The sequence below is a fragment of the Clinocottus analis genome, unplaced genomic scaffold (genome assembly GCF_023055335.1).
Source record: "Clinocottus analis isolate CAN_PGR_092001 unplaced genomic scaffold, fCliAna1.0.p SCAF_10, whole genome shotgun sequence".
Classification (NCBI taxonomy): Eukaryota; Metazoa; Chordata; class Actinopteri; order Perciformes; family Cottidae; genus Clinocottus; species Clinocottus analis.
The window spans coordinates 16,437,519-16,463,098 of NW_027175821.1; the positions used below are offsets into that span (position 1 = coordinate 16,437,519).

Genomic DNA, 25,580 nt, shown 5'->3' on the forward strand with positions numbered 1-25,580 from the left:
CGTCATGATGACGCCATTACAGACCACGGCATCTTCATTCTCAAATGATCAGCATTTATTTTTCTTGAATTTTATTACATAGTGTATTGGGAACAGACTTTTCATGTGTACAGACCCTGCTGGACAGTGCACAACAATTCGCCGAGTCATTTTTTAAGTCATCTTTGTATTTAAAGCAAAATGCCAAAAGGACATTATTCAAATGAGATCTGCTGACATTGCTGGTCCTCTATGATTGTGGACTGAATACGATTATGTTATGTTTGTAACAAAAAAACAGAAATGAAAAAAAAAAAACCATCAAGTTGTGCTTTGGGAAAATGTGACAGGAACTTCTCATATGTTCTAACTTCACTAATGATCTATAAATGTAGAAAATAAAAAAGAGGCCTGAGGGTAGATTTAGAAACCTTTGGAGCTGGAGCAGCTTGCTACTTTCTTTAAGGGGAAAACAAAGAAAAAGAGTTTGCACCGCTGTACCGGGGTTTTCATTAGATGTATAACCTACTCTCGCTAGTATCTTACCAACCCATGCTTCACTGCTGACATGTTTCATTTTGCTTGATCTACATGGTGACGCACTGGTGCTGCGATCTTATGCACCAACGATGTAAGCCCTGCTCACTGACCCAAATCAGATCACTACTTTCATTAAAAAAAAGATGTTAAAAGGAGAAAACATGAGAAGGCGAGCGTGTTGGAGAGAGCGAACTATGAATGAACTGAGGAATCATCGCTCATCCTCCCACACGGTCGAGGAAATTGGGCATCGCAGACAAAGTAAACTCGGACTGACCTCTGGATGACGTAGCTGGCTGTCAGCTTCTTACAATGTGACGGGTAAACAAACACACAGGAGACACACACACACACACACACACACACAGATACATGCTTCCACCGCACTCAAAAAAGGCACTTTAATGTAAATTGCGGACACTTTCTTTCAAGGCATTATGCAGCATTAGTAGGGAACCAACGGCCTTATTAAGGAACATCAAAAGATTCCACTTGTAGGGGGTTTGCCTCAAGATAAACAACTTGGTAAATATGAAATTCAGAAAATAAATGCACACTAACGTCAGTATTAGTAAAGCATGCTGGTCATTTTGAAATGAACGTTTTTGTTTTTTGTTGTTGTTTTTAATGCATCCGTTTAGTTGGTTTTGCCCCTCATGACGTGCACGGCTGCCGGAGGGATTGCAAACGAGTTAATCTCACAAAAGGCTGAGACGCACTGCATCTTGTACGTGCAGGATTAGGAGAGCGGACTCGCATGTTAACCCACGGAGAACGTAAACAGGCGCGATGCACACGGATAACGACGTTAACGGCGGCTTCGATTCATACGCAGACGGATCAACGGCCGAACATAACGTCCGAGCTCCGTCTGAGCTTCATTCTCGTTGTTCTGCATGACAGAACCGGTCACCTGACAGACCCTGGGCGGTAAAGAGGAAGTAGAAACCAAGAGGAGGGAAGTATTCTCATCACGCAACACCGATACCATCGTTCATCGCTCGTCAGTAAACTGCTTTCATTTTCGCCCTGATGACACTGAACGAGTGAAGCTGCACTACGGCTGCAGAAATCAGGACTATTTTAAAGAGTAGTTTGTTGCCTTTATTGCTTATTTTGGCATCATGACTATAAAGGTTATTTTCACAATGTTTGTCTTTTTTTAAGATATACACTTATTTGCTTTAGATGAGGATCATTTTTGCTTTTGTGCCTGTACGGAGACTAAAGCCACAGCGAGCAGCCAGCTAGCTTAGCTTAGCATAAGCTTAGCATAAGTCTGGAAACGGGAGGAAAACGGCCACCCTTCACATTTATTATAGTGGTATCAAACATCTCATACAGCTCGAGGTGAGAAAGTGGATTACCCAGAATATTAATAGTCCAATTATTTCTAACATGATTGACAGTTATTTTGGAAAGTGTAAAAAAAAGAAGAAAAAAAAATCTGCATCGGTTCAGGTGTTACTTCACCTGAGGGTGCGAAAACCCATAATTATCTTTGCTATGAAAGTGTAGCATCAAGTTAAGCCTCCATCTGTCTGTTTACCAGCTGGGACTGTAAAAAAAAACGAATAAAAAGAAAACGTCAGACATACATCGTCTGCTCATCCGGCTGAAATTAAACATTAGTACGTGAAGGTGCTCTGGCGCTAACAAGGCAGCAGCTTGTGTGATTATCGCTGAATATTTCCACCTGGTGAAAGTGGGACATTTTAATTGAAACTAGAGGGGGAAAGAAAAATCAATGACCAGTCAGGCGTCAGCAATGTGAGACTGGTTTTTGCTTACCGAAAGGTAAAGGATGGGTGCACTTAAAAACACCCGCGCACAAACGCATACATTCACACCCAGCATCGCTCTGCTGAGTGTGTTGTTTCCCGCTAATCACTGAGAACAAAGTCTCACCCCTCCTTCTCCTCTCTACACTTCTCTTGCAGAACTAATGAGGCTGCAGACGGCACACCCTACTGACACAGTGCAAAAAGAAAAAGAAAAAGAAAAAGCATCTTCTCCTCTTCCCGATCTCCGCCCACCTCTCGCTCCGGCCTTTTCATGGTTCTTCCTTTGCGTTTCGGAGATGACACGAAATGAGGTGCTTCAATTATTAATTGCCGGCAAGGCGGATGCACGGAGCGCCTCGCAGAGCTGAGGAGGAGGAGGAAGAGGAGGAAGAGGAGGAGATACAATGTTTTGAAAAGTAGGGGATCGGAGACTCTTACGCGCCGCGACAGCTTGACTGAACTGGGTCACGAGTAGTGGAAGCGATCGTCAAACGGTAAACATGATTCACAAAGCCGCCCCCCCGGTGAAGCGTTTAACAGCCGGGTATCGGGTTACACGGGTACCATGGATACGGTGGATAGGAGGTAAAATGATGACGCGATGGCATCAAGACTGTCGTGAAATGAGGATCCAGTTTCTTTTGACGGATATCTACTTTTATTTAAGAATGAAATGCACTTCCTGCTGTGAAAAATGCTCTTTAGTTAAAATGAGATTTCCCTTCTTGACTTCTTGAATTCACTTCTTGACTTCTGACTTTTAACAGGATACAAATCATTTGCATCTTATTGATACTCGTGCTCCAGTGACTCTTTTTCACGAGGCGGTTTGGACCGACAGGATGGACCGATGACGGAGTTTCAAAACAAAAGAGGAGTGCTGAGCGCATACAGAGGCTCGTGGAAACAAGCAGCTCACAATACGCCCACTTTCAGGTGGTGTTGTTGTGTTGTTTTCAGTCTCACGAGACTCTCACTGACACATCGTATTGAGACATTGTGAATAAAGCGTTCTTATTTAGTCAATTGTCCTGAAGACATCTTATTTTATTAATTAAAAAGCAAAAAAAAAAAGCTCAGGAAGGGAGAGAACCGACGGGTTACTGTTTAATGTTACTTAAAGAGTTTGAATACAAAAAGCTTTCTGACCAGCAGATTGGGGATTTTGCTAAAACACAAAAATATAATGTTTGTGAAGATGTCCCAAACTTTAAATTTATATCAATCCAGGTATTATCAAAAAACAAAATGTTTTTATAAAAGTGGTTACAATGCTTTTTGAGCTGCATGTTAAAAACAAGGACACGCCATTAAGTTGAGTCCAGGAACACCCGGTTTATTTGAACAAGATGTGTTGCGACACACAACTAATGCTCTGATGAAGTGTTTTTGTTTTTTCTCGCCCGGCAACAACAGCGTGCTGGACTCAGACCGAAGCCGCCCGGCGACGAGACACGAGTTCTCCGTCCTCTTTTAATAACTTCAATCGAAACATGTACAGAACTGTAGCTCTGCCTGCGTGCGTGGGTGAAATTGGATTTCACCGCGGCACGCGGAGACGCTAAATTCCTGTTTTCCTGGCAACACTACAACCCGACTTCACCATCGGTTGTTTCCATAACGACAACATACAATGAGGTGGATCAAGCGGCTTACTTTAACTTGAAACGCGTTGAAATACTACAAAAGACCGACGTGGTTGCAGCTTTAAAAGACAGGCAGGCTTCACTGCTAAAGTCCTCGTAAAAAAAAAACCTGATTATCAAATGAACGGCTGCAACTAACAATTACTTTCATTGTTGTTAACCTGCCAATTACGTTCTCAATTAATCTAACGGTCGCTAAAATTGCAATGTCTTCAATTGTCTAGTTGAAAACAGCCTACAATCACAGAGAACAATGATGCCAATTAATTTTGTCTTGATGGACTACATAATTATGGGAAAAAATTCTAATTAAAAAGCAAAACTCACACTATTTGACTCCAATGCCCGTAGGTTGATGTTAGTGGGAAAAAAAATAAGACTTCCAAACGAGCGGATTCTACGAGTCCAACGGGAAACGGCAAAAAGAGATGGAGTTTGCAGCTGGACCATGCAGATTAGTGAGGGGTCAAAGGTCAAGAGTTACAGTGAAAGAGCTGAAATGGAAGAGGTTATGAAGGCAGACCAGAAGGTACTATCCACTCTTCCCCGGCCTGTTAAATGTGCCGGGTCAGCCTCCATCTCAGGAGGGCTTTAGCGCTATAATCTGTGGATGCTCTCACAGCATGGGATGTTTTTATGACATATTGAGTGTGTGACTGTGTGTGACTGTGTGTGACTGTGTGTGACTGTGTGTGTGTGTGTGTGTGTGTGTGTGTGTGTGTGTGTGTGTGTAGTCTTTGCACTTTAGCAATCTAGAACCCCAGACAGGAAAAAATGAGTACTTTTATAACTATTACCCTCATCCTCCTTTCATTGCTTCAGGACTGCCAACTGTCGGGGGCAGTTAGAGAGAGATTGTGAGTGTGCGGGTCATTAACTGGGCTATTTGTATGAATCAGAGTGCTTTTTTCTCCCAACATTATGGAAGAAAAAACAAACAAAAAGCAAGGGCAGAAGCAGCTCAAATGCAGAAGCAGCTAAAATGCTGCATAACAGATGAGAGAAAGAGCATATTAAAACAAAACCAAATATAGTAAATCTACAGGATAACCAATTAATCCATTGATTAGCTTGTACAGCGTTACAACTGATATACATATTGGGTTTCTGGACTGTTGGTTGGGCAAAAAAAGTTATACGGCGTCACCACTATAGGCTTCTAAAAAATCTCTTCCTCAAGCCTAATTTTGTCCCGTTTGTTGAAGCGTGATCTTCACTGAGGGTATTTAAAATCATCAACATCCCGCTGTGTTTTGAACTCCTCCACCGGCGTCACCGATGATGGATCAAGGTTTTCAGTCTGAGCTCGTGGGTTTCTCTGCAGGCAGGCAGATCCCCTTCACGCGCTCCGGTGGGCATGAAAATACAAATCAATGGATCAATACACGCGACTGTTGATTTTCTTTTCAATGACGGACGACTGGGGATTGAAGTGGGAAAATAACCGCGGGGTGACATGACATTTGGGAATATCTCGATGGCTCAAAGGAACGCCGGGCCGCAGCACACAAAACATGAACTCGCTTCACATAAATATGGATGAAACAGTCAATGAGACTTATTGACCCGTTAGTCAAAAGGTGCCAGAATCGTTCCTGCCCATTTTAACTACTGAGTGAATCCAACAATTCAGCCCAACGCACTGCAGTTGTGCTCCGTGAAAAAAGGGACAAATACAAATGTACATTTAACTGTTTCGTTGTTCCTGCCTGCAGCATTTCTACAAAGCACCTTTCAATGGAGCCGGGGTTTTTCCTTCAAGGAAATGAACCCATGACTCAACGTACGGGGATTACAATTCTTTACAGCTTAATAGAGATGCGGTCACAATTAAATTCCCCATTGACTTTTAGAGCCCTCGTTTCCCTGCAGATCATTGCAGTTATAAATAGAAGACATGCTGTTAAAAGCTTGTATTTTCACAAGAGAAGGTTGATTAAGATCTCGCACGGGAGGAAAGTCAATCTCCTCTGCTGCTGTTTAGCACCCTGCTCTTATCAGGAAGAGCCCCGACAGACTTGTTATAGGTTCACACATGCAAGCACGCATGCACTTGTGCACATACAAACAGTTGTGCACAGACGCAACTAGAAACCGCGACACTCGTGCTAATTAAATCTACCAATAAAGATTTAAAGAAGGACAATAACCGTCTGTGTTGATGGTTTCGCCTGGAGGTAAACTTAGAAAAGTAGTTTCATTCTTCTCTACTGTTATTCCTCTTTCATATAAAACGCACACATATAACTGATTTTTAAAAAAAAAAGAAGATTTGCAATCGCGATATGATTTTCAATATCGGAGGGAATTCTTTTTTCATAATTCTTTCTTTTTTTCATAATTTCTGCCTCTGTGTTGGTCCTATTGAGGTATTATATGTCCACACTAAGCCGTATGTACAAATAAAACTGTTCACGTGTGAAAAATGATGTGCGTCCACTTTAGTGTTTCTATTCGGATACTAGGGAGTTTGACGAGAACATCTAAGAATGCTCTTTAACGATACTACTAAAAACCAAAAGAGACTGTGTGTGTGTCTGTGTGTGTGTGTGTGTGTGTGACCTGAGGGAATCTTGTGGAAACAGGAGTCTATTATGCGACCACGGACTAATCTGCATTCCTATTGTTTAATCAGCTCCCACACCGCCGATGGGCTTCTAATGAAGTGTTGACTCTTCCCAGTCATCCCCCAACACACACACATATGTATAGACCCCTGCAGTAACACACGCAGACACACAAACCTACACACCTACACAGGGGCTCAAGAGGCAGAAAAGGAACATTGCGCCCTCTGTCGCCTCTCGAGAGGCTGATAACGTTAATTAACAGGCTTAATTCTCACCATGGGTGTTCGAAAGATGTCGACATGTGACAGCAGTCGAACGCCTTGCTTACTAAAGTTGTTACAGCCTTTTAACAGAAAACACAATCAGAAGCGGTCTGGGAAAAATGTCAATACAGCTTTACGACCGTATTAACCCTCCACAGCAGCCGTCTGCGTCACAGCTGCAGGTTTTCTGTCTGGATTTGGTACACAACGCCATATTGAATTCAACATTCTGGTTCTTCAGCGTTGCTGTAGAGCCGTTTAATGTGACTTACACACACACACACACACACACACGCACACACACGCGCCGCTCCGCTGACCCGCTGTACCCCAACACATCCTTTACGCTGAATAACGGGCCAAAGTGTGCTTTAATCACACATCATTTAATTTAAATTGTTACATTTGCTGCCCTCCGTTTTGTCTTTTGTTCAATATGCGAGAATTAAACCCAATCATCGATGTCCATTTGGACGCAGGCCGGCGCGCCCATGCGGTCCCAGACACCGTGGTACTTACTAGTACAGCACTTCATTGGCCTCATGTCTCTCGTAACGCACCGTCTCGCACATCATCCTGCAGAGGAGAGAGAGAGGCAGTCAGAAAACAATAGGAGGAAACTGTAACCCTGGTCGGTTAGCAATGTTATAAACCAGGACTAAAAGAAAGGGAATAAATCCAGACATTGTTCTAATAAGGGTGTCGCCTCAAATAATAAACCTGACCCCTGGTACTTGTGTATTTTGCCGTCACGCCTACAACTAGTGATGTCCTACATTTCCCCAGAAGGATTTCCCGCCAGCATCCGCTACAGGCAGTGACCATGTGATATATGATATAGTGGGAGTATCCTGTAGACATATGAATGACTGACAGTTTTATCCTAACAGTGTGGATTTACGAGGAGAACAGTAACTTCCCATGAACAGCACGGGACGCCAGCCCTGTGGCCGCACTGCATTCTGGTCTACGGGGAGTCAGTTGGTTTGCGACTTCTACGGTGCATTTCTGTGGCGATCAGTGTTTTTATTGCCGTGACATGTACCGCTTAAGTTGCAGACACGCGTTTGAGATCTGCTGTGCTGTTAATACCTTTATGTGACATAAAGGCGGTTTCATGGGCAAAGATCATGTTTCTTTATGTTGTTTCATATTTTCCACGGACTTTCTTTCAGATGTTCCCTACGAACATCAGTGGAGGCTGCTTTATGCTTGCATGGCTCCAAGCTCTAGAAAACACTTATTTCAGAAAGGAAAACTCCCACTGCATTTTAAACCCGCAGATCTTCATGGGCCGTTTATTTTGCCATATATCATTTTCTCTATTTAATGTATTGTCTTTTTTTTCTTTGTAGTGTGTCCTAGTATTGTTGCCAAACATTTGATCATCTTGTTTTATGTTCATTAGTCGGTTTTATTTGTTTGTTGTTGATGACAGCACTGATAAAAGCTTTAAAAGAGGCCGTTACTCATTCACCGCACCATGATTGATTTTTTTAACCTTTATTTGGGGATTTTAACAATGAACAACAATTAACCACATACTCACAGGACTATTTATGCCTCTGCTGCCACAAACAAGTGTCATTCATCTGGGTGAAATGAGTTTATTCTGTGCAGTGCTTTCTCTTCCTCAAACCAGCTCCAGACTCACTTTGTGCTCCCGCTGCCCTCGTCACTGGATTCTTGTTTCCTTAGTTTAGGAACGTTAAACATAAAGGATCTAAATATGAATATTATGAAAGTACTAACACAATTTAACCGAGGCTTTAACCCTTATTCTTTCTCATTCAGTTATTGTGTGAGGGTAAATGATATTTGTAAAATCGCAGATCTCTGATTTTGGAAACTAACACAATGTGTTGTGTCAGTTTTTTTTCTCCCCCACAATAACATAAAACAAGAGAAAAAGTCATCCACATCAGGCTTTTCCCAGAAACGCCTCCAGAGAAGACGACTGAGCCTCAACTTTACAGACAGGCAGCTATAGTAAACAGAAGCTGATCAAAACACAAAAGGCTTCAGAAAATAGCTGGCGGGCGACCGTCGTGTTGCAGCCGCTGCAGGAGAGAAAAAACAATCCCGGCTCGAAAAAACGACTCGCTGTGAAAAAAAACTAACTACACCGGGACAACAACACATTCCTCTCAGATGAAAAGGGAGGGGAAAAAAAGATCTATAACATGATCCTATAGTTAGTGGGATGGCTGGGAATTGTATTTTCCTTTCTTTTTTTTTTTGAAGGATGGGAAAAACAAAGTTGGCAGGAGTGGAGGACTTGTCTGTGGGACCACGGGGACATTCCTCAGGACCCAAATGGAGGGAGGGAGGAGGGTTACTGTCGGGTGGGAGGCTCTGTGGGGTCACACAGTGGAATGTTCCAGCTCGCGGGTCATGTACTGCTACATTGTTTTTCCGCCGCCAGTATAATCCACATATATGCACACAAGGCATGCTGGGAACAGACTTCTGACATGGCAGTGTTTGGAAACTTTGTGCCAGACAGAAACGACCGGGAGGCGAGCGGCGACGATGACGGGACAGAGCGGGCGTGTTCACGTCAGCTGCGTTTTAATCAATTTGAGATTATATTGTTATGCGTTTTGCAAAGACAAACGTGTCTTTTTTTTTTAGTCGCAATTCAAAATAAATGCACTTCAATAGAGAGAGAGAGCAGCTTCATATGGAGTCAGATATGAACTCTGACTTTTTTTCTGACTGAGAGCTGAATTTAAGGCTGTAACTAATGATCACTTTCATGAAATAAAAACGATCAAATGTGAGAAAAAAGTTTGAAAAGACTATCACAATGTTAATAATATCCAAGGGCAAAGTCCTGAAATGTTTTACCTTTTCCTCTAGAGCCCAAAGGCAATAAGGTCACTATGATAGGAGGAGCGAAGCGCTTGAGAGAGATATCGATCCCTCGTCTACTTCTCACCCGGTGCAATGGTGTGATGAATGAACCTCCTCTCCAATAAGAGTCGGCTGTTGCACATGATATGAAATGTAACATCAATAAAAAAAAATGGGTCGTATCACTGAGTTAGAAAAGTGATAACCCAGACAGGTAACAATAAACACTTCTTTTTTTTTTTTTTAAAAAGGTATGCAAGCTTGATTCATACCAAAGAGGCAAAACCTAGTTATTACACATGCACGAGCGCAGTAAAAGATGGATGGCGGTCGTTGTGCCTGACCCGACCACAACCGCTATGGATGCAGACACCGAGGCGCTGTCAAGTGTTTACATTTACATTCAAGCCCCGGAGTTACGCGAGCCGAGAACACACACACACACACACACACGCACAGACACTGACCTCAGCTGGTGCTCTCGCAGGTTGGACAGGGCCTCCATCCCGTGGAGGTACGAGTACACGATCTCCAGGTCCTGAGGAACAGAGGAGAAGCAAGGAGGGGTTAGACACGGGAGATTAGAGCGAGAGCCGTAAAGCTGCTACAAATCAATATTGTCACATGAAAAATGGATGAAAAGACAATGCGTGCGCAACGTTTTCGATTCACCCGAAACCCGTCTGATCAACCTCTTTGCCGGCCCAGCTGGTTTCAGTCAAAAAAGAAAAATAAACCTACTGAACTCTAAAGAGACAGATTCATGTTTACTCGCGTGTGAACACCGAGCTGCTGAAGAGCAGGTATGCGAATATGCAACCGTCTGCTCACAATATCAACTTAATAAAAGATTTTCATGTGTCAATGATGTGTGCGACTGTGATGTCATCGACCCTCGACAAGACTGTCATGACACACGATGTTTTTTTTTTCTTGGGGATGGCATAACTCAAAGATCAATCTTTTGGATCGTAAAAGCCGAGGACCTTTCAGTCAAAATCAAACCGCCGGCTTAGACGCTCCTACTCGATCGCGACGAGCAAAGCGGTGTCGACAGATTACAGATTGGACACAAAGCCGCGGTAACGACCGCGTTGTCGCACTGACACTTCAAAGCTGTGCCAATTAGTCTTTCAGCAGCGGACAAACATGGCAACTCACATGACAGGAAAACTGTCACACACACACGCTCATTGATTATGTGCCCGAGTATCGGATTAGAAATGAAGCAATAAAGCACCTTGAACAAATGAAAAAGGAACTGCACAACTATATAAACTCGCCATTCAATTAATTCATCAAGTGACCCAGTGAGCGACTCTTAAGATTGTTTGGCGTGAATCCAAGTCAGAGGTGAAACAAAGTGGCTCTCTCTGGGAGCTGGCAGCCAGCACAGCGACTCAACTGTCTGCTGGTACCCACTGGCTACGTCTGTGTGTGTCCGTGTGTGTGTCCGTGCTGGTTGTTGCTGCTACTGGGACGCCTTTGTCGGCGGCAACTGGGAGGTAGATGTGGCGACAGGAGGGACAACGGAGACTGTGTGGAAATCTCTCAGAATGGCCACCTTGTCTGCGGGTCAGGTTTCGGACGGCCACAGTCATACTCGGCTTATTCAACGTTTTTATGAAATGTGGACTACGTGCGCTGAATGACACTTTTGTTTGCGCTTGTTTGGTTTTCTGCAAAAGTCTGCGTCGGTGAGCATAAAAAAAAGTGACAGAATCACGTTAGCGTTGGAAGCTTTTGGGGAGTTTAAAGTCTTAAAAAATGATGGTATGAATAATTTCACACTCTACCAAAAGGATGCATGAAACTCAGCTGCAGGTGATGGATTAACAAAACAAACAACGTCCTCACAACCATGAAGCAAGTAGCCATCACAAAGAAAAAACACACACCGAGAACGCCTATTTGCTCAGTGTGGAAACTGAATTCAGAGGTTCCCATTAGAAGTGTGGAAAAACACTCGGCAGTTGTGGGGTGAGAATGAATGTGCACCATGTAATTATCATAGTCAACAAACATGTCACACGCTACAGAGCGATATCCAAACCAGGGTTATGAAAGCACTCGGCTGGGTCTTTGTTAACCCTGACGTCAGCACTTAAACTTGTTTATTTGGGTCCGGCCTTCGTGAAGCGGACGCAGAAAGGAAACGGTCCTCGGGGCGACCCGTTACATCACACGGCCCTATCCTCGCTAACCAAATCCTGATGTTCAAAGTGTCTGTGGTCAGTGAAAGGAGAGGCGCACAGGAGCAGCTGTTCCAACAGCGGGGAAATGTCCAGGCACACACTGCCACCTGCTGGGTGAGCAGGGAACCGCAGCCTCGATCCACTGGCTGCATTTTGGACGTTGAGCTACAGAAGAAATGCCACAGCACAAAATGCAAAAAGCTTTATTTCGAGAACGTTAAATGGATGCATATGTAGGCCAGCAAGCAATCGCCTAAATATAGAGATGTTTGGGGTAAAAGCATGCAGTTTAGTGTAATGAATAATCAATTGCTCGGCATCTACTCTGATATTGATGAATCAATTGATTAAGTCATTTTTAAATCACTTAAATAAATAAAAACATTTGGTTTGGTTAGACTCAACAAGAAATGGACTCATGTCCATAATGGTGGGCATTTCTCACCATATTTTCGATGAAATGAAATCTAACAGAGGTTCTGAATTTGGGACGGGGAAATGCAGGATTCAAAAGTGGATCGTGGTTAAAAAGCACTGGCAGTATAGGTTGTTGGCCGTGAACTTCCATTATTGAGGAAATGATGAAAATAGAGCCTGATTTTTAAAATAAGGCTGCAAGAAAAAACAAAACACACAATGAGTCTGATATATTATCAACCATAAATGTGTTCTTCACAATGGTCACTAAAGAAATATTTGTGTCCTATCGATCTGTGATGCAATATAAATTGTTTCTTGACACAATGTGAAGTAAAACATTTTCAGAGTGTCATAGTGCCATTTATATATAATAAAGTAATTACTTTTAATCGCGTGGAGATGAAGTAAAGAAACACACGGATCAACTTTGACTGTGGATAGAAGGAATTCTTAAGCAGCAAGTAGTGAATAATGCAGGCACAAGGTCACCACTAGGGGGCAGTGCTGCGGGTGTCTTCTCCTCCCCTCTGTGGTGACATCACAGTGACTGAAACAGCGCCACTCAAATGCAGCCTCAAATGGAGAAATATGCAAAACCATCAATTGTGGCTTCAGTCTCAAATATTTCAGATTGACTGTATGGAAAGAATGCAAAGAACCTTTTTCTTTTCCTCCTCACTGGGCCCGACATTTTCCGGTCTGATTTTTTCTTCCCCCCCCCTCTATCTGGCCTCCTTTCAGACGGAGCCGAACACAATCACCACAAAGTGTACATGGAGAGGATATGTGCCGTGGAGAGGATCAAATCACAGCAAAACCTCCACAGTTCCAATGCAGGTTTCTGTGCTTTTACGATTCATTTGTGCATTTCAAACATGGACTGTGATTATTCTCACAGCTGATTGTGATGCTTTTGTTTCTTAGGAGCGAGATCAAAAGCAGAGGCCGTTTGATCTGAGCTTTCATCATCTTGTGTATAGCCTCCATGTCTTTGGCTGAAAGCGGTACCAACAGTATCCCACAGACACATGAAGTGGATCAGATCAAGAGCAGTGGGAAGCTGAAACTAGGACATGCTGATGAAGCAACATTTAGTCTGAATTCATTCTCATTGTGTGTGCGCTGAATAAAAGACAAAGCAGGTTCATTTAAAAACAAAAACGAGAGAACTGTTGGGTGGCTCAAACTCCCAGGCTACACTAGTAACACCGTCTAATCCCGCCTCCTTACTTCTCTGAACTAATCCTTCCAGGAACACAGGTGGCCCCCGCGGAAGGGGGAAGAAAGAAAAGAAGAAAGAAACATACCAAGATGATGTTCTTGTTAATGTTTTTCTTTTTTTTTAAACCTTGCGGACAAAGCTGCTCGTGCAGAACTGAGAGTGGCATTCCTGGCATGCCAGTCGTAAGCCGTCGACAGAAGCGCTCTGTAAACTTCCCCCCAAAGTTATTTCCTCGACATGCTGTCGCTTTGCACCTTTATTTATGGGACAGATGGAAGCAACGCGATGCTGCCAAACCGGTGGAGGCATTTCCTCTCCTGATACAAATAAAAACAATAGCTAGCCTCAAACACACACACACACATACACACACACTTTGGGCCCCTAGGCCCCGTGCCAGCCTGTCGAGTGGCAAAGCATTCAGTGGGCAAAGGAAGGCCAAAGAGTTGTGATGGAGTTTCCCCCCCCCCCCCCTCACATTGTTGTTCATTGACGGGTACGACAGGAACAGTTTCGGTGTAAACAAATACAGTTTCACACGGAAATGTTATCCGAGCAAAAAGAAAACATGTGTGACCTGAAATGATTTCTAAAAAAAAAAAAATAAAGACTTGTTTTGCCACATATCAATGACATGACATAAAACGGTGGCACAAGGAAACAGAATTTCTTAAAATGGATAGTACCAGAGATGCTTATGGATAATCTTGGCATGGATCTGAACGAGGCTGCAAGAAATGACTGTTTACATCATCAATTCATTTATCCATTAATAGGTTGGTCTATGAAAAAGAAGAAAAAAGGCACTGATAATTTCTCTCTTTCATCTGACTGCCAGTTGGAAACGATAGTCAATTATGGCCAAATTAAACACATTTGAGTAAATGGAACCAGGAAGGGTTTTGCATTTTCTACTTGACTGATTAATCAGCGAAGTGTTGCAGCTCTGCAATGAAGAACGACTGAACCTTTTCTGACAAACCTCGTGAAGCTATCAGCTGCCTGATAGCTTCACCTCGAAGATGGGGCTTTAAAAAACAATCAGTGCCATAATTTGATCAATTGATTGATTGATGCATTTGTCTATGTTTTGTCTGATTAATAGAAAATAAATATGTAAAAATGAAGCAAATTGGCACACATTTGAATATTTACCGAGCCTACTTGCTCGATGAACGACTCAAAAACGATCAATAGTTGCTACTGTAAGTCAGTATTCGTTTCTTTCAATCCAACAGCCCCGGGTCCCCCTTTAAGTGTGGTTAAGAAGTGCCTCTGCTTTCCTTATCTCCTAACACCACAGGGTCCATCTGCCAGATAGGAAGCATTTTCTCCACTCGGGGCCCTTTCACTGTCGCGCAAACAGTCAATCCTTTTATTCGTTCGGCTCTGGTCGAGTGCAGATAGCCGACCGCTGCGCGCATCTATCACCCAACTGTAGCGACGCGTCAAAGGGCCGGGCTGCAGCCTTTCACAAGACAATGGGGCCGCTGTGGGAGAGATAAACCGAAGCCTCAGGTAAAAAAAAAAAGGAGGTGAAGGACATTACGGACGACGCAAGCAGATTGATGATCAGATTCCAATATTTCAACGCATCCGCGAGTCTCGTTCGATAATACAATCACCCGTTTAAACTACACATCGCAATGCCATAAACTACTGGGGGGATAAAGAAACAGCCTTTTATAGATCAGTAACTCGTAAAGTAGAAATGCTGATGTGTCAAGGTGTGTCGGGGGACTAATGTATCATGAGGTTGTGTTTTTATGTCATAGGAATGAGCGATTAAGTGGTATAACCCCATAAAACCAGACGCACAGAGGCTGTTTCAGTGAAGCGCTGCCCTCACCGAGTCCAACCAGCAGAGCGAATCAATGACCGTGTCTCCTTCGATGACAGCATTGACACCACCAGCACCACCCCTGGGGCCGCCTGCGTCCGCGTATGCAATGCAAGCTCCCTGTGCTTCCCCGACTGCACCGACGAGGAATTCCTTCCGTCCAGTGAGTCTTGCTCCCGATTGCACGTTTGTGACTTTCTGACCGAACGGCAAAACACGACCGATTGATATATTTACTTACTAATGCATACCTGCACTCGTGTGAAACAATATTGATCAAACTGCCCATTACCTCCATCATCTATCAATGTTTAGGCACGCAGATACCAATATCAGGCAGACACTGATTAAGCAGCGAGATCAGGTATCAGCGTCTTTATATACTATATACGTTTTAGACCAGAATTCTGATTCCTCTTTAAGTTTTGACTAATTTGTTGCATAAAAACTCCTATTTTATTAAAATAAAAAAGAAATTAAAAAGGTATGACTATGTTTGTATTCGTTAATGTTGTGTTACAAAGTCAGGAAAGCAAGGTTTAAGTGAAACCTGATGATCCCAGTCTCCTCCACACAGGGAGGCAGACTGCTTATTAATTAAACGCTGGTATTGGAATCGGCACCGCTACTGAGACCAAAACAACAACAAAAAAGGATGCGTCTAAAAAGGGCGCAGCACTATCAATCTCCAGTCTATAAAAAAGGAGTGAAAAAACACCGTTCATGAATTATTTCTCTCCCTGCACACTTGGCCGTCTTCCAACGCTACCGCGACTCTCATTAGGCCGTCGGAGAGAGAGGAACAGAGGGAGCGAGAGAGGAACCAGCATGGCCGCCCACTGTGAGGCATATGCACTTCTGTCAGCACTGCCAGGCGACTCGCAAAGAACAACTCCTCCGGCAGAGTTTTCCCACCGAGTAGAACATCTCGCTGGCAAATTGTGATCCTTCCTCCTCTGTCCGTGGTGGCGGTCGGTGCAGCGCTGGGCAGCAGGCCTGCGCTCTGACATTTGTTGGGTCAAATACATCAAACTGTAGCGCATCAGCATGACACGCTTTCCATCAGTAGATTTGTTTTGGATCCTCGAGTCTGGTGGGGAACTAAATGGAGAACGGGAAGGTGGAGCACAGAGGCGCTGATGAGAAGAACTTGACTTGCGATTGAAAACAATGCAATTAAAGAGGGCAGTATTGACGGCTGCGGTCTCCAGTTTGCAGGACGCTGCAGTCGGGGGAAACGAGCTGCATCTTCCCACCAGCGGGGATCATTACACCATCGCTGTCTAAGATGCTTACGGACGGTCTAATCACGGCACTTTGTGCGGGGAGGATTTGTTGCCGTTCTGTTTTCGGAAAATAGCTGGGAAAAGCACAAATTAATCCCCCGCGACTTGGGAGCGAGGACGACCTAGTTTTACAACAATTGCTCACTTGTCACTGGGAGCTTTTCTCTCTGTTCCTTCACCCTCTGAACTTTACTGTGGCCGCAAATAAAAAGAAGCTCATTAGGGTGACATAACCCTGACTAAAGAAATCCAATGATAATTTCTGTAAAATATGTTGACGAGTGGATTTCATTCAACCTTCCCATTCAGTGGTTGGCCAACGCTGAAACCAACTGCTAAATATTTCTATTCAATCCAATGGAGCCATCTGTTACTGGGAACAATATGTGTTCATTAACTCACTCGTTCAGTTGCTTTTGTGCGGTCCTACACCGCGCCGCGATCCGGAACGTCCCTTTTGGACGTTGTGACCTTTTCAAAAACGTTTGCCTTTCTACGTCGACGACCCCTCGACTCGGTTGTGCGCTTGTATTCCTGGATCCGGTTACCGTGACGGCGGAGGGGCCCGTCTTGTGTGTCATGCCGGGGGTGAGGCTTGCATTCCTCAGATGACGCTGAAGAGATAATGTCTCGCACACACGCGAGGCCTAAAGAGGCCATCTCGGCCACCCCCCGCTGCTCGCTAACCTTCGTGAGGTACCGTATAGCAGGGCGAGCGTGGAGGGGCCCTCCGGGTCGACCGTTAGGACCGTGCAGCTGGGACACGAGCGGGCCTGAAATACACGGCTATTTTCATCCTAATTGTTTTAGTGATGAAACAAGTCATTATTTGGTTTATGGAACAAACAAAACATTAATAGTTTTCACACCTTTAAACCCAAAGATATTCAAAGCTGACATTACCTAGGAAGGAGTCAATTATTAAATAGTAATGAATCAACTTGAAAAGACAAACATTTAAATGGAGTTTCAATATTCCTTATATAGGTGGCTATATGGAGACGGTAATTTAGCAGTTAGCGAGGAAAAAATGACACATTTCAGGCCTAAAGATGATGACAAAAACATGGACCATGGTTAGTCTGCCTCAAAGTACTTTTTATTAGAGGTCCTTAAATATAAAATCACCCTATGTGGTTTTGAAAATGAGATCAATTTACTTGAAGTCATTTGAAGAAACTGCATTTGTTTGGTTCTATGGGGAGATATTTGGTTTTACAAATGTTGATTAAATTGAATAGTAGATCATATCGTGTTAGCTTTAGTCAACTGAGAATTGTTGTTTTGGGGAGATTGCTGGATGAAACCAGACATCTGAAGATGTCACCTTCGGGGTTGAGAAAATTGCGACGATCACCATTTTCTAAAATATCAAAATGTCAAAAGATTAAAGCATAAGGACTATAACTGTCGGTTAGAGCCATAATTCACATGACAGTACATCAAAAGTGCACTGTCCCTCAGGTCTTCTCTGGGTTCATTAGCTAAAGTGCTAAATGTCACTTCCATTACAAAAAGGCAACACAATCCATCTGTTCATATCCTAAATACTCCTCGCTGGACTGCAACGTGGCTCTGCATGAAATGAAATGTCAGTCTCGTCCATGTCTGGCCGTCTAATAAAGAGCATATGGCTGGATAACGACGTGAAGCGGGCGCCGATGCTTAGTGGACAGGGCACAGCTCCGAGGAGGCAAACAAGCCTGTAGCCGCGTAACGAGGTAAACAGACCGCCGGGAGTCACACGGCTAGCGTGTTGAAGGTCGAAAGGTCAGGTTGCCGACGGTGCAGTATCCGCTAATGGCAATATATTGCATTATATTGTCGGTTCAGCACAAACACCGCGGCATGTCTGTATCAGCGTGCCAAGTGGGACGGAGGAAGACCGCCCCCTCCCCGGAGCAGACAAAACAGCAGCGACGGCAGTTTATTCCCAATGTGCACAACATTCATCATCATACACCTCAGGGTTGGGGTGTGTGTGTGAGGGGGGGGGGGGGGGGGGGGGGGGGGCAAAGGTATGATGTTCCACTGGGTGCCACTGTGGGCATGTCTGTCTCGTTTTGTGCCATTATACGTTTGTGAGCGCATTCCCATGCCTTTGTTTGTACATTCCTCGTGTTAACAGGGTGGCCAGCAGCTGTCCTTGAATCTCTATTGACAGAGAGTGTGGGATCTGCCGGGTATTTTTATCCATTAGCCCGTGTGAGAGAGCAGGTGGAGGCTTTGTGGGCTACAACAAGGTCACGCCGGTGACGAGCGCCGCTATCTCGCCACTGTCCCCGGGGCCGACGGTCGAGGTCTGAGCGACCCTTTCACCAAGACAAAACACGCGGCGATAGCAAAGAGCTCAAGTTCAAATAAATACTAAATAAACACTCCATTCATTCCTTGGGAATGGGAGGAAAAAAAAGCTGAGGTGTATCCTTCAAGAGGAGTTAAGAAAAAAATAAAAAAGGATCCAGACAGAATACAACTAGTGTCATCAAACCTGTAATCAGGGTGAACACTAACACAAATGCTTCAAGATATTATGTTTATCGTGTTTTGAACTTTGTGTCACCTGAAGGAAGTACCGGCACAAACTGCACAAAGCTAATTAGCGGTCTAATTAGCATTAAGCCCGCGGCGTTAACGCCACAGGTTAAGCTAGCCGAGCACATGGCCGTCTCGCCTTCCTCCGCTCTACTTCAGATGCCCAATTAAGTGGCGCACAAACAAACCGCCACTTCCAGCGCCACCTGTTCAGGGCTTTCTTTTCTTCTCTCTTTTTTTTTTTTTTTTTTAAGAAGATGCAACTCTTCTCATCTTCCACTTTCACGCCAGCTCGATGGGATTCATCTAGCTAGGATTACACCCCCTGAACGAGTGGCTGAAGTGGCCGGTGGAGCCGAGCGACTTCAGCGGTCCCAGGCAAAACAAATTTGAAGAGCACTCGGGAGCCCGCTGTTTATTTCCCACCGTGGTCAGGGCAGCTGGTGGACCAGGCGGCTGGCTGGCTGGAACGGGACATAGGGAGGCATGTGAATGAGCTTAACAGCACCTACTTGAGCCGCCAGCCAGTATAAAAAAAACCCCAAGAAGTAAAACGCACTCGGCCTTTTGAGGCGTGCAGAGCAGATGCATGCTGGACTGCACAAGTGGGAGCGGATAGTGAAACGTTATCGAGCAGAGTTTTTCAAGAAATGTGCAGCAAATTTAAGAAGATGGCGTTTAATAAAAGTGTTCACGTTCTTAGAGAAAGTTGACAAATTTGTCTCAGCAGCAACTCATAAAAAAAAATGAATCTGAAGGGTCAGCTGACCCCTAAGGCCCATCTGCTTTGATCAGTGCAGTCAGCCAACACAGATGTTGGGTTGGAAGTGTGTGCGTTTTGTGAGTCTTTCGCCTAACACTTGAAGAAATAAGAGTCACGCATTCCAAAAACATCAAGCACCCTTTTTTTTTTTAAAGATAAAGATCACGTTCATGTTACATAAAAGAGCCAGTGTGAGTAACATCGTGACATGTCACAATATATCGGTGCCGTGTGAAGTATGCGCTGAGAATAACTTGGCCTGCAGCTCGCTATCTCACCACCACGACGGCACAAAAACTGCCCTCTAAGGTGTGCAGGGAGTTGCTCTTGCTCCACTGCGGCTCCCTGCTCCGACGCTCATGTGACACAGACATTTCTCTTCATCAGCGGTGAGGTAAAGACTTCCACAGAAAAACAACACACTGTGGAGTGACCAGTTGAATTCGGCACCAGAGGGGGAAGAGTTGCTGGATGTTACACAGTGGGAGAGGAAATAATTTATGAGGAGGAAGAGGAAGGAGCTTGTGTCGTCAGCATTAAAAGAGAAGAGATGCATTGTTCGCAGTCCGTGCGCAGAACATTTTATTAATTCACTCATCAGAGCCGATTTATTTACAAAAGAACTGCACGAGGTGAGAAAAAGGTTCATTTCTTGCTCTGTGCACGTGCATTGATTCCCGATGCAGACTCTGCGGTGTAAGGACACGATGCTGCACAGTCATCCTCGAGGGAAAAAACAAGCCAAGTTGTGCTAAAAGTAAGAATGAACTTTCCTGCGTCCATCTGGTGCCTCTTTAATATTACCCACGGAGCGTTAGTCAGGCCACACACTGATACAGGATCTCACAGGGTTCGTAATTAGCACTGAATGATATTTGCTGACTCGGTCACACCCCATAATGCCAGAGTGCTGCTCACAGGGCAACAAGTCAATGCCATCAACAGCGTCACAAGAATTCATTGAAGATCTGGAATTGGGCGTGTGATGATGATGATGATGATGAAGAAAATAACCTTATCTCATCTTGTGACTGTTTGGATCTCAAAATGTAGTCGTGGGCCAAACATTTATCCAGCAGCTCCTCTTCAGTCATAAAGCAAAGCTGATATGCGTCACTTTTAATGACCAATTTTGTCCATTTACAAAATGATTATTCATTTGAAGTCGAGTTTCCGTCCAATATTCACGCTCTTCTCACTCCGATTTTCTACCAACTCCTTCTGGGAAAATGTCGCTCTTTGGTCGATAATGCTCCACTATGTTATAGTCTCTAACTGTGTTTGTCTCCCGTTTGCTGCTCGGCAGATAGTGGAACTATTTGTTGAGCTTTTCTCTGTGAAAACAGCGGTCTGCTGAAGCAGCAAAACAAAGTCTTCTCATCCGAGTGAGAGTATCAAAACAGTAAAGTTGTAGCCCGCTCCGCTGAAACTTGCTGTAAAGCTGCGGAGTCGGGTGCCGATCCTCCAAAAAGGTTCATCACTGCAAGTGACCCTTTGTTATCATGAGAGATATTGATTATATCTGTTTTAAGTTCAACTACCCATGAAGAGAGTCAACGGGGCATGTTACCTTGAGAAAATCCTGGGAGGTTAAAAGTTCATCCTGAGTGTTTATTTTCTGAACATCTTATCTTTCGCCCGCCTGAGCGGAACGGAACACAAGGCGCGATTTTGTACCGAAATCGGGAAGCGTTACTCGCACCTCTGATGCAGACGCCATACGAGCAAACAAACTGCAGTCTGCAGCCTCCGACCACAGAGCTGCACCACGACAACCGCAGCCTTATTCAGAGCCAACCACTGAACCAACTAGAACACACACACACACACACACACACACACACACACACACACACACACACACAGTTTGTTCTGTAGAATCTCGTTTGTTATGTAGAGTTGAAACAATTGTCGATCTTTGATGGAAAAGGGAATTATTTTCAAACATTTGATGTTTCAGTATTCGCAAATGTAAGAATTTGCATTGTATTAAATGTTTGTTTTTTTTAAATATAAAAAAAAAATCATATTATCTTTTTGTTTTTATGAAGACTAATCATAAGATCATCTTGGGTAAATTATAAAATAAAAGCCACCACACTCATTTTGCCCTTAAACATACAGCCTTCACCACAACGGCTCAATGTGGATTCACCGGTGGACTCTGACCAATACTGGGACACAAAGAGATCTCTCAGCTCTGTCATTGAACCTCATCGTAGCAGGTCCGAATACCCGGGAACAAAGCCAACTGTCTGGCCAAATGAAAGCCGCTCCATCTCGCCCGAACAAAGGGCTCAAAGAGGTGCAGCGCAATCATCACAAAGTTACGCAACATCATGTAAAGATCAATTCATGAGAGCTCAAAGCGGGAAAAAAAAAAAACAAGGAGCGAAAAGGGGGTATAGGAGTGGATGAAATGGGATGGGGAGGCGCTTTAATCTTCCTGGAGGGGGGGGAGTGGCTTGCTTAGTGTCCTAAAATGATCCAGAAATGCCAGGTTCCAGCTTTCCCCCTTTCTTCTGTCCAATTAACTTAACACAAATAGAAGCCAAAGGCTGGAGGAGAGTTACTAAAAATCCCCCATAGTCTCCACAATGAGAGAACAGCGATGCCTGACCCCTACCCGGGTTCAATACTATGCATGCGACTGCATCCGCTTGGTACGTTTCCTCGACTGGACAGCCATTAATCTCATTTGAAATATTTATGGAATTCAATAATCTTTCCAATCTGTGTAGCCTTGTCCTGTGGCCTTCTGGGTAAAGTAAATTCCTGCATTACGATGCTGCGCTGGCCGCTGGTTGCTAGGTAACAACCGGAGAAACTCTTTCAATACGAGTACTGCTTTCACACGAGCCAGATTTTTCTTTTCGGGGCCTCAAGGGCCTCTATTCAGCCACCCAACGCTCCCTGATCCCCGGAGGGACATTGGAGTTTGTTTGCCAGCGAGAAATCTCAAGTGAAATGTACTGTACTGTTGTTTCGGAGCATGTCGGGTTGATGCGGTTGTGGCAGCACAAAAAGATAAATTTTAGTAGCTACAAAAAAACCTGTGGAAGGGAGAGGACATTTGACAATGACAAGTTTCATTTCACCATTTAAGTAAACATGTATTTAACCTGATGCCTTATGGAGCTTCTCCGTTTATAACGGGCAAGTTCAATTTTGTTTGTGCAAGAGGGCCGAGACACTTACACCAAATAATGGCAAATTACCCAACAACATTGTCAATAATGTAGGGTAAGATTATCAACATGTCCTACATTCAATACATTGATACTGCTTTACACGCAAGTACCTGCAAGGTACAAAAAAAAACAAAAAACAGATGAGACGAGGACTAAAAAAAAAAAATCTATTTAAATCTATACGATACATAATTTGCCGCGCAAAAGGCATGTGTACGAATTATACTGAATATAAATATGTTACTTCGGCTGTTTGGCAATCTGGCGCACTACATTCCTAAATTAGTTTTAAAAAGCAACCTTGGCAGAGCCAGTGGTTTTATATTTGGAGCGCTTCCAAACGGGTGTGAGTGTGGGATGCAGGACGAGCCGTCGCACATGAACAGCGTGTTCCCTGCGAGCTGGGAGCGGGCCAGCGGCCGTCGCCTTTTTGTTGGTATCGAGACGACAATTGTCATCTCTGCTCTCTCATGGCTCCGGCATGGGAGTGGAGGTGGGGGGGGGGAGGGTTGAGCGTCTGCCTGTGTTACGGTGAGACTCCTTCACCTTTTTTTTTTTTTTTTTTTTAAATCTCGAAAGGCCACGATTGTCACGCTGCAGGCCTTCCGTCCGAGAGGAGACAAGGACCGTGTTGTTCGCTAAAACCACTTTGGTTAATGTGAGCCGGGGTATCTGGTGAGCTGCCAGTTGAGGTCACGGCAGCTACAAGGAGATAGCGGTGCCGTGAGTGCCACTCAAGTATATATAGTCCGCTATGCCAATACATAAAAGTAAAAGGGTAATAACACCAAGTACAATTTTGTACCCTCCATTACTGTGTGTCATTGCAATCCTGAAGAATCCCAAAGAGACGCACGACTCAGTAACCCGTCGTTCTTTTCATGTGCCGGGCATCTGTGCCACACTGGTGTGCGCTCGGCTCGCCTCGTCTTGAATGGAGGTTTCCTGTTTACTGAGTTGCCTTATGATCCCCACCCAAGGCCTTTCACTTCAACGCAGACCAAAAATAGGCCTCCGCTCCAGACGGGACGGGGATTTCAGCCTATATCCTGAGGATGTTTTACAAAAGAAACATGGCGTACCATTGTGATCTTTTAGGGTTTTCCCTTTCCTTGGCATTACTTAAACTAGTCAGAGGAAAGACACTGCAGAGGTTTTTCATGTCATTGTATTTATTTCACTTGCTTACAATCTTGTTAATTTTAAAATGGTAGATTTATTGTCTTTTCCATTTGCTATATATTGTTTGATTCGTGTGTTGATGCATCAATATGGTGGATTTTATTTAGAGATACACGATTGCAAAATCCCATGAGAGCAGCCCTAAAATGGTCTAATGTATGGAATCAATTTATTCAGTAAATATTTCACATATTTTCTCACAAAAGTTAATCATTCCCTTGTTGCAATTGTGAACCTCTCTTTCAAATACTGCGCTATACAATTAAGATGTAAGACTGCAACTCATGGGTTATTGGGCTATAATACAAGTCTTTGTTTCAGTCTGCTTGGCATGAGTACAGCCGCAGTTGGTACAATTTAACTTTAAACGTCTATTCCCAGTACAGCGACAAAATAATTGGTGTGATTTTAACTGTTTTTGACAAGCAGAAGCTGGTTGCAACAGGGCGTCATTGTGTTGGGTCCGCACCACACTTGTCGGCGGATTCAAGGCAGCCGAGCCTATAGGGAAGCGCGCATGAATGCCCCGCATCTTTCCCCCCAATTATAATCAAATACAGTCTTCATACAGCCGAGTAATAACACAGCCGCGGGCAGTCAGGCCTACACAGGTGGACGGTGCAACAAAAGCATCACATGAGAAGGCTGTCCCCGGAGTGAGTCACACAGTTCATGTGACTTAGTCAAACAACGTTAGGTTCAGGTTCAAGGATCCCTTTATTGTCGATCGGCAACACAGGATTGCCCAACTTAATGTAGTTGTAGGCCGGTCCAGCAAAGCAGAGTGCAAAGTTGACTTATGCTCTCGAACATGGCACAATGGAAATGGTCACATGGTAAGTGTTGAAATAGTTTTTCCAACAATCACATTGATCTTTCATATTTGCCAATGCCGTCGAGCATAATGGCGATATTCCACAAAGGATGGAGCAAAACTATTAATATTTCAAAACAAACACACCCAAAACAACAAAAACTATTGAAGCCACAACAATTTTTACATGTCGAAAAAAAAAAAAGAATTAGCCTTGTTACCATCAGCTGGTTTGGAGGGAATTAACTTTAACTTAAACTCTACTTCCAATTGTTGATGTTAATTAGATAAGTATGTACAAAAGCCAAATGTATTACCCATTTCTTTATATTAAGCACTTTGTAATCAAGCATTATTCACGAAATATAAACTATTATAAATAATGATATCTCAAGTGTGTGAATTTTATAACTTTAGTCAGTTACAGAGGACTCATATCCACTGAGACACGCTACACTAAATATGTCAATTACATTTGCAAGTAGGAGAAATAT

The 25,580-nt window shown here is 43.9% G+C and overlaps 1 protein-coding gene across 6 annotated transcripts in view; it reads right to left on the reverse strand.

The window, feature by feature from the left end:
• Positions 1-25,580, reverse strand: part of rapgef2b (Rap guanine nucleotide exchange factor 2b) — a 98,096-nt gene that overhangs the window by 62,728 nt on the left and 9,788 nt on the right. For all 6 annotated transcript variants that reach the window (XM_068593295.1, XM_068593268.1, XM_068593276.1 and 3 more), the window contains exons 2-3: positions 10,106-10,176; positions 7,302-7,358 (exon numbers count right to left, since the gene is read on the reverse strand). In XM_068593295.1, coding sequence (XP_068449396.1) covers positions 7,302-7,358; positions 10,106-10,176 — 128 coding nt within the window. The remainder of the gene's footprint in view (positions 1-7,301; positions 7,359-10,105; positions 10,177-25,580) is intronic.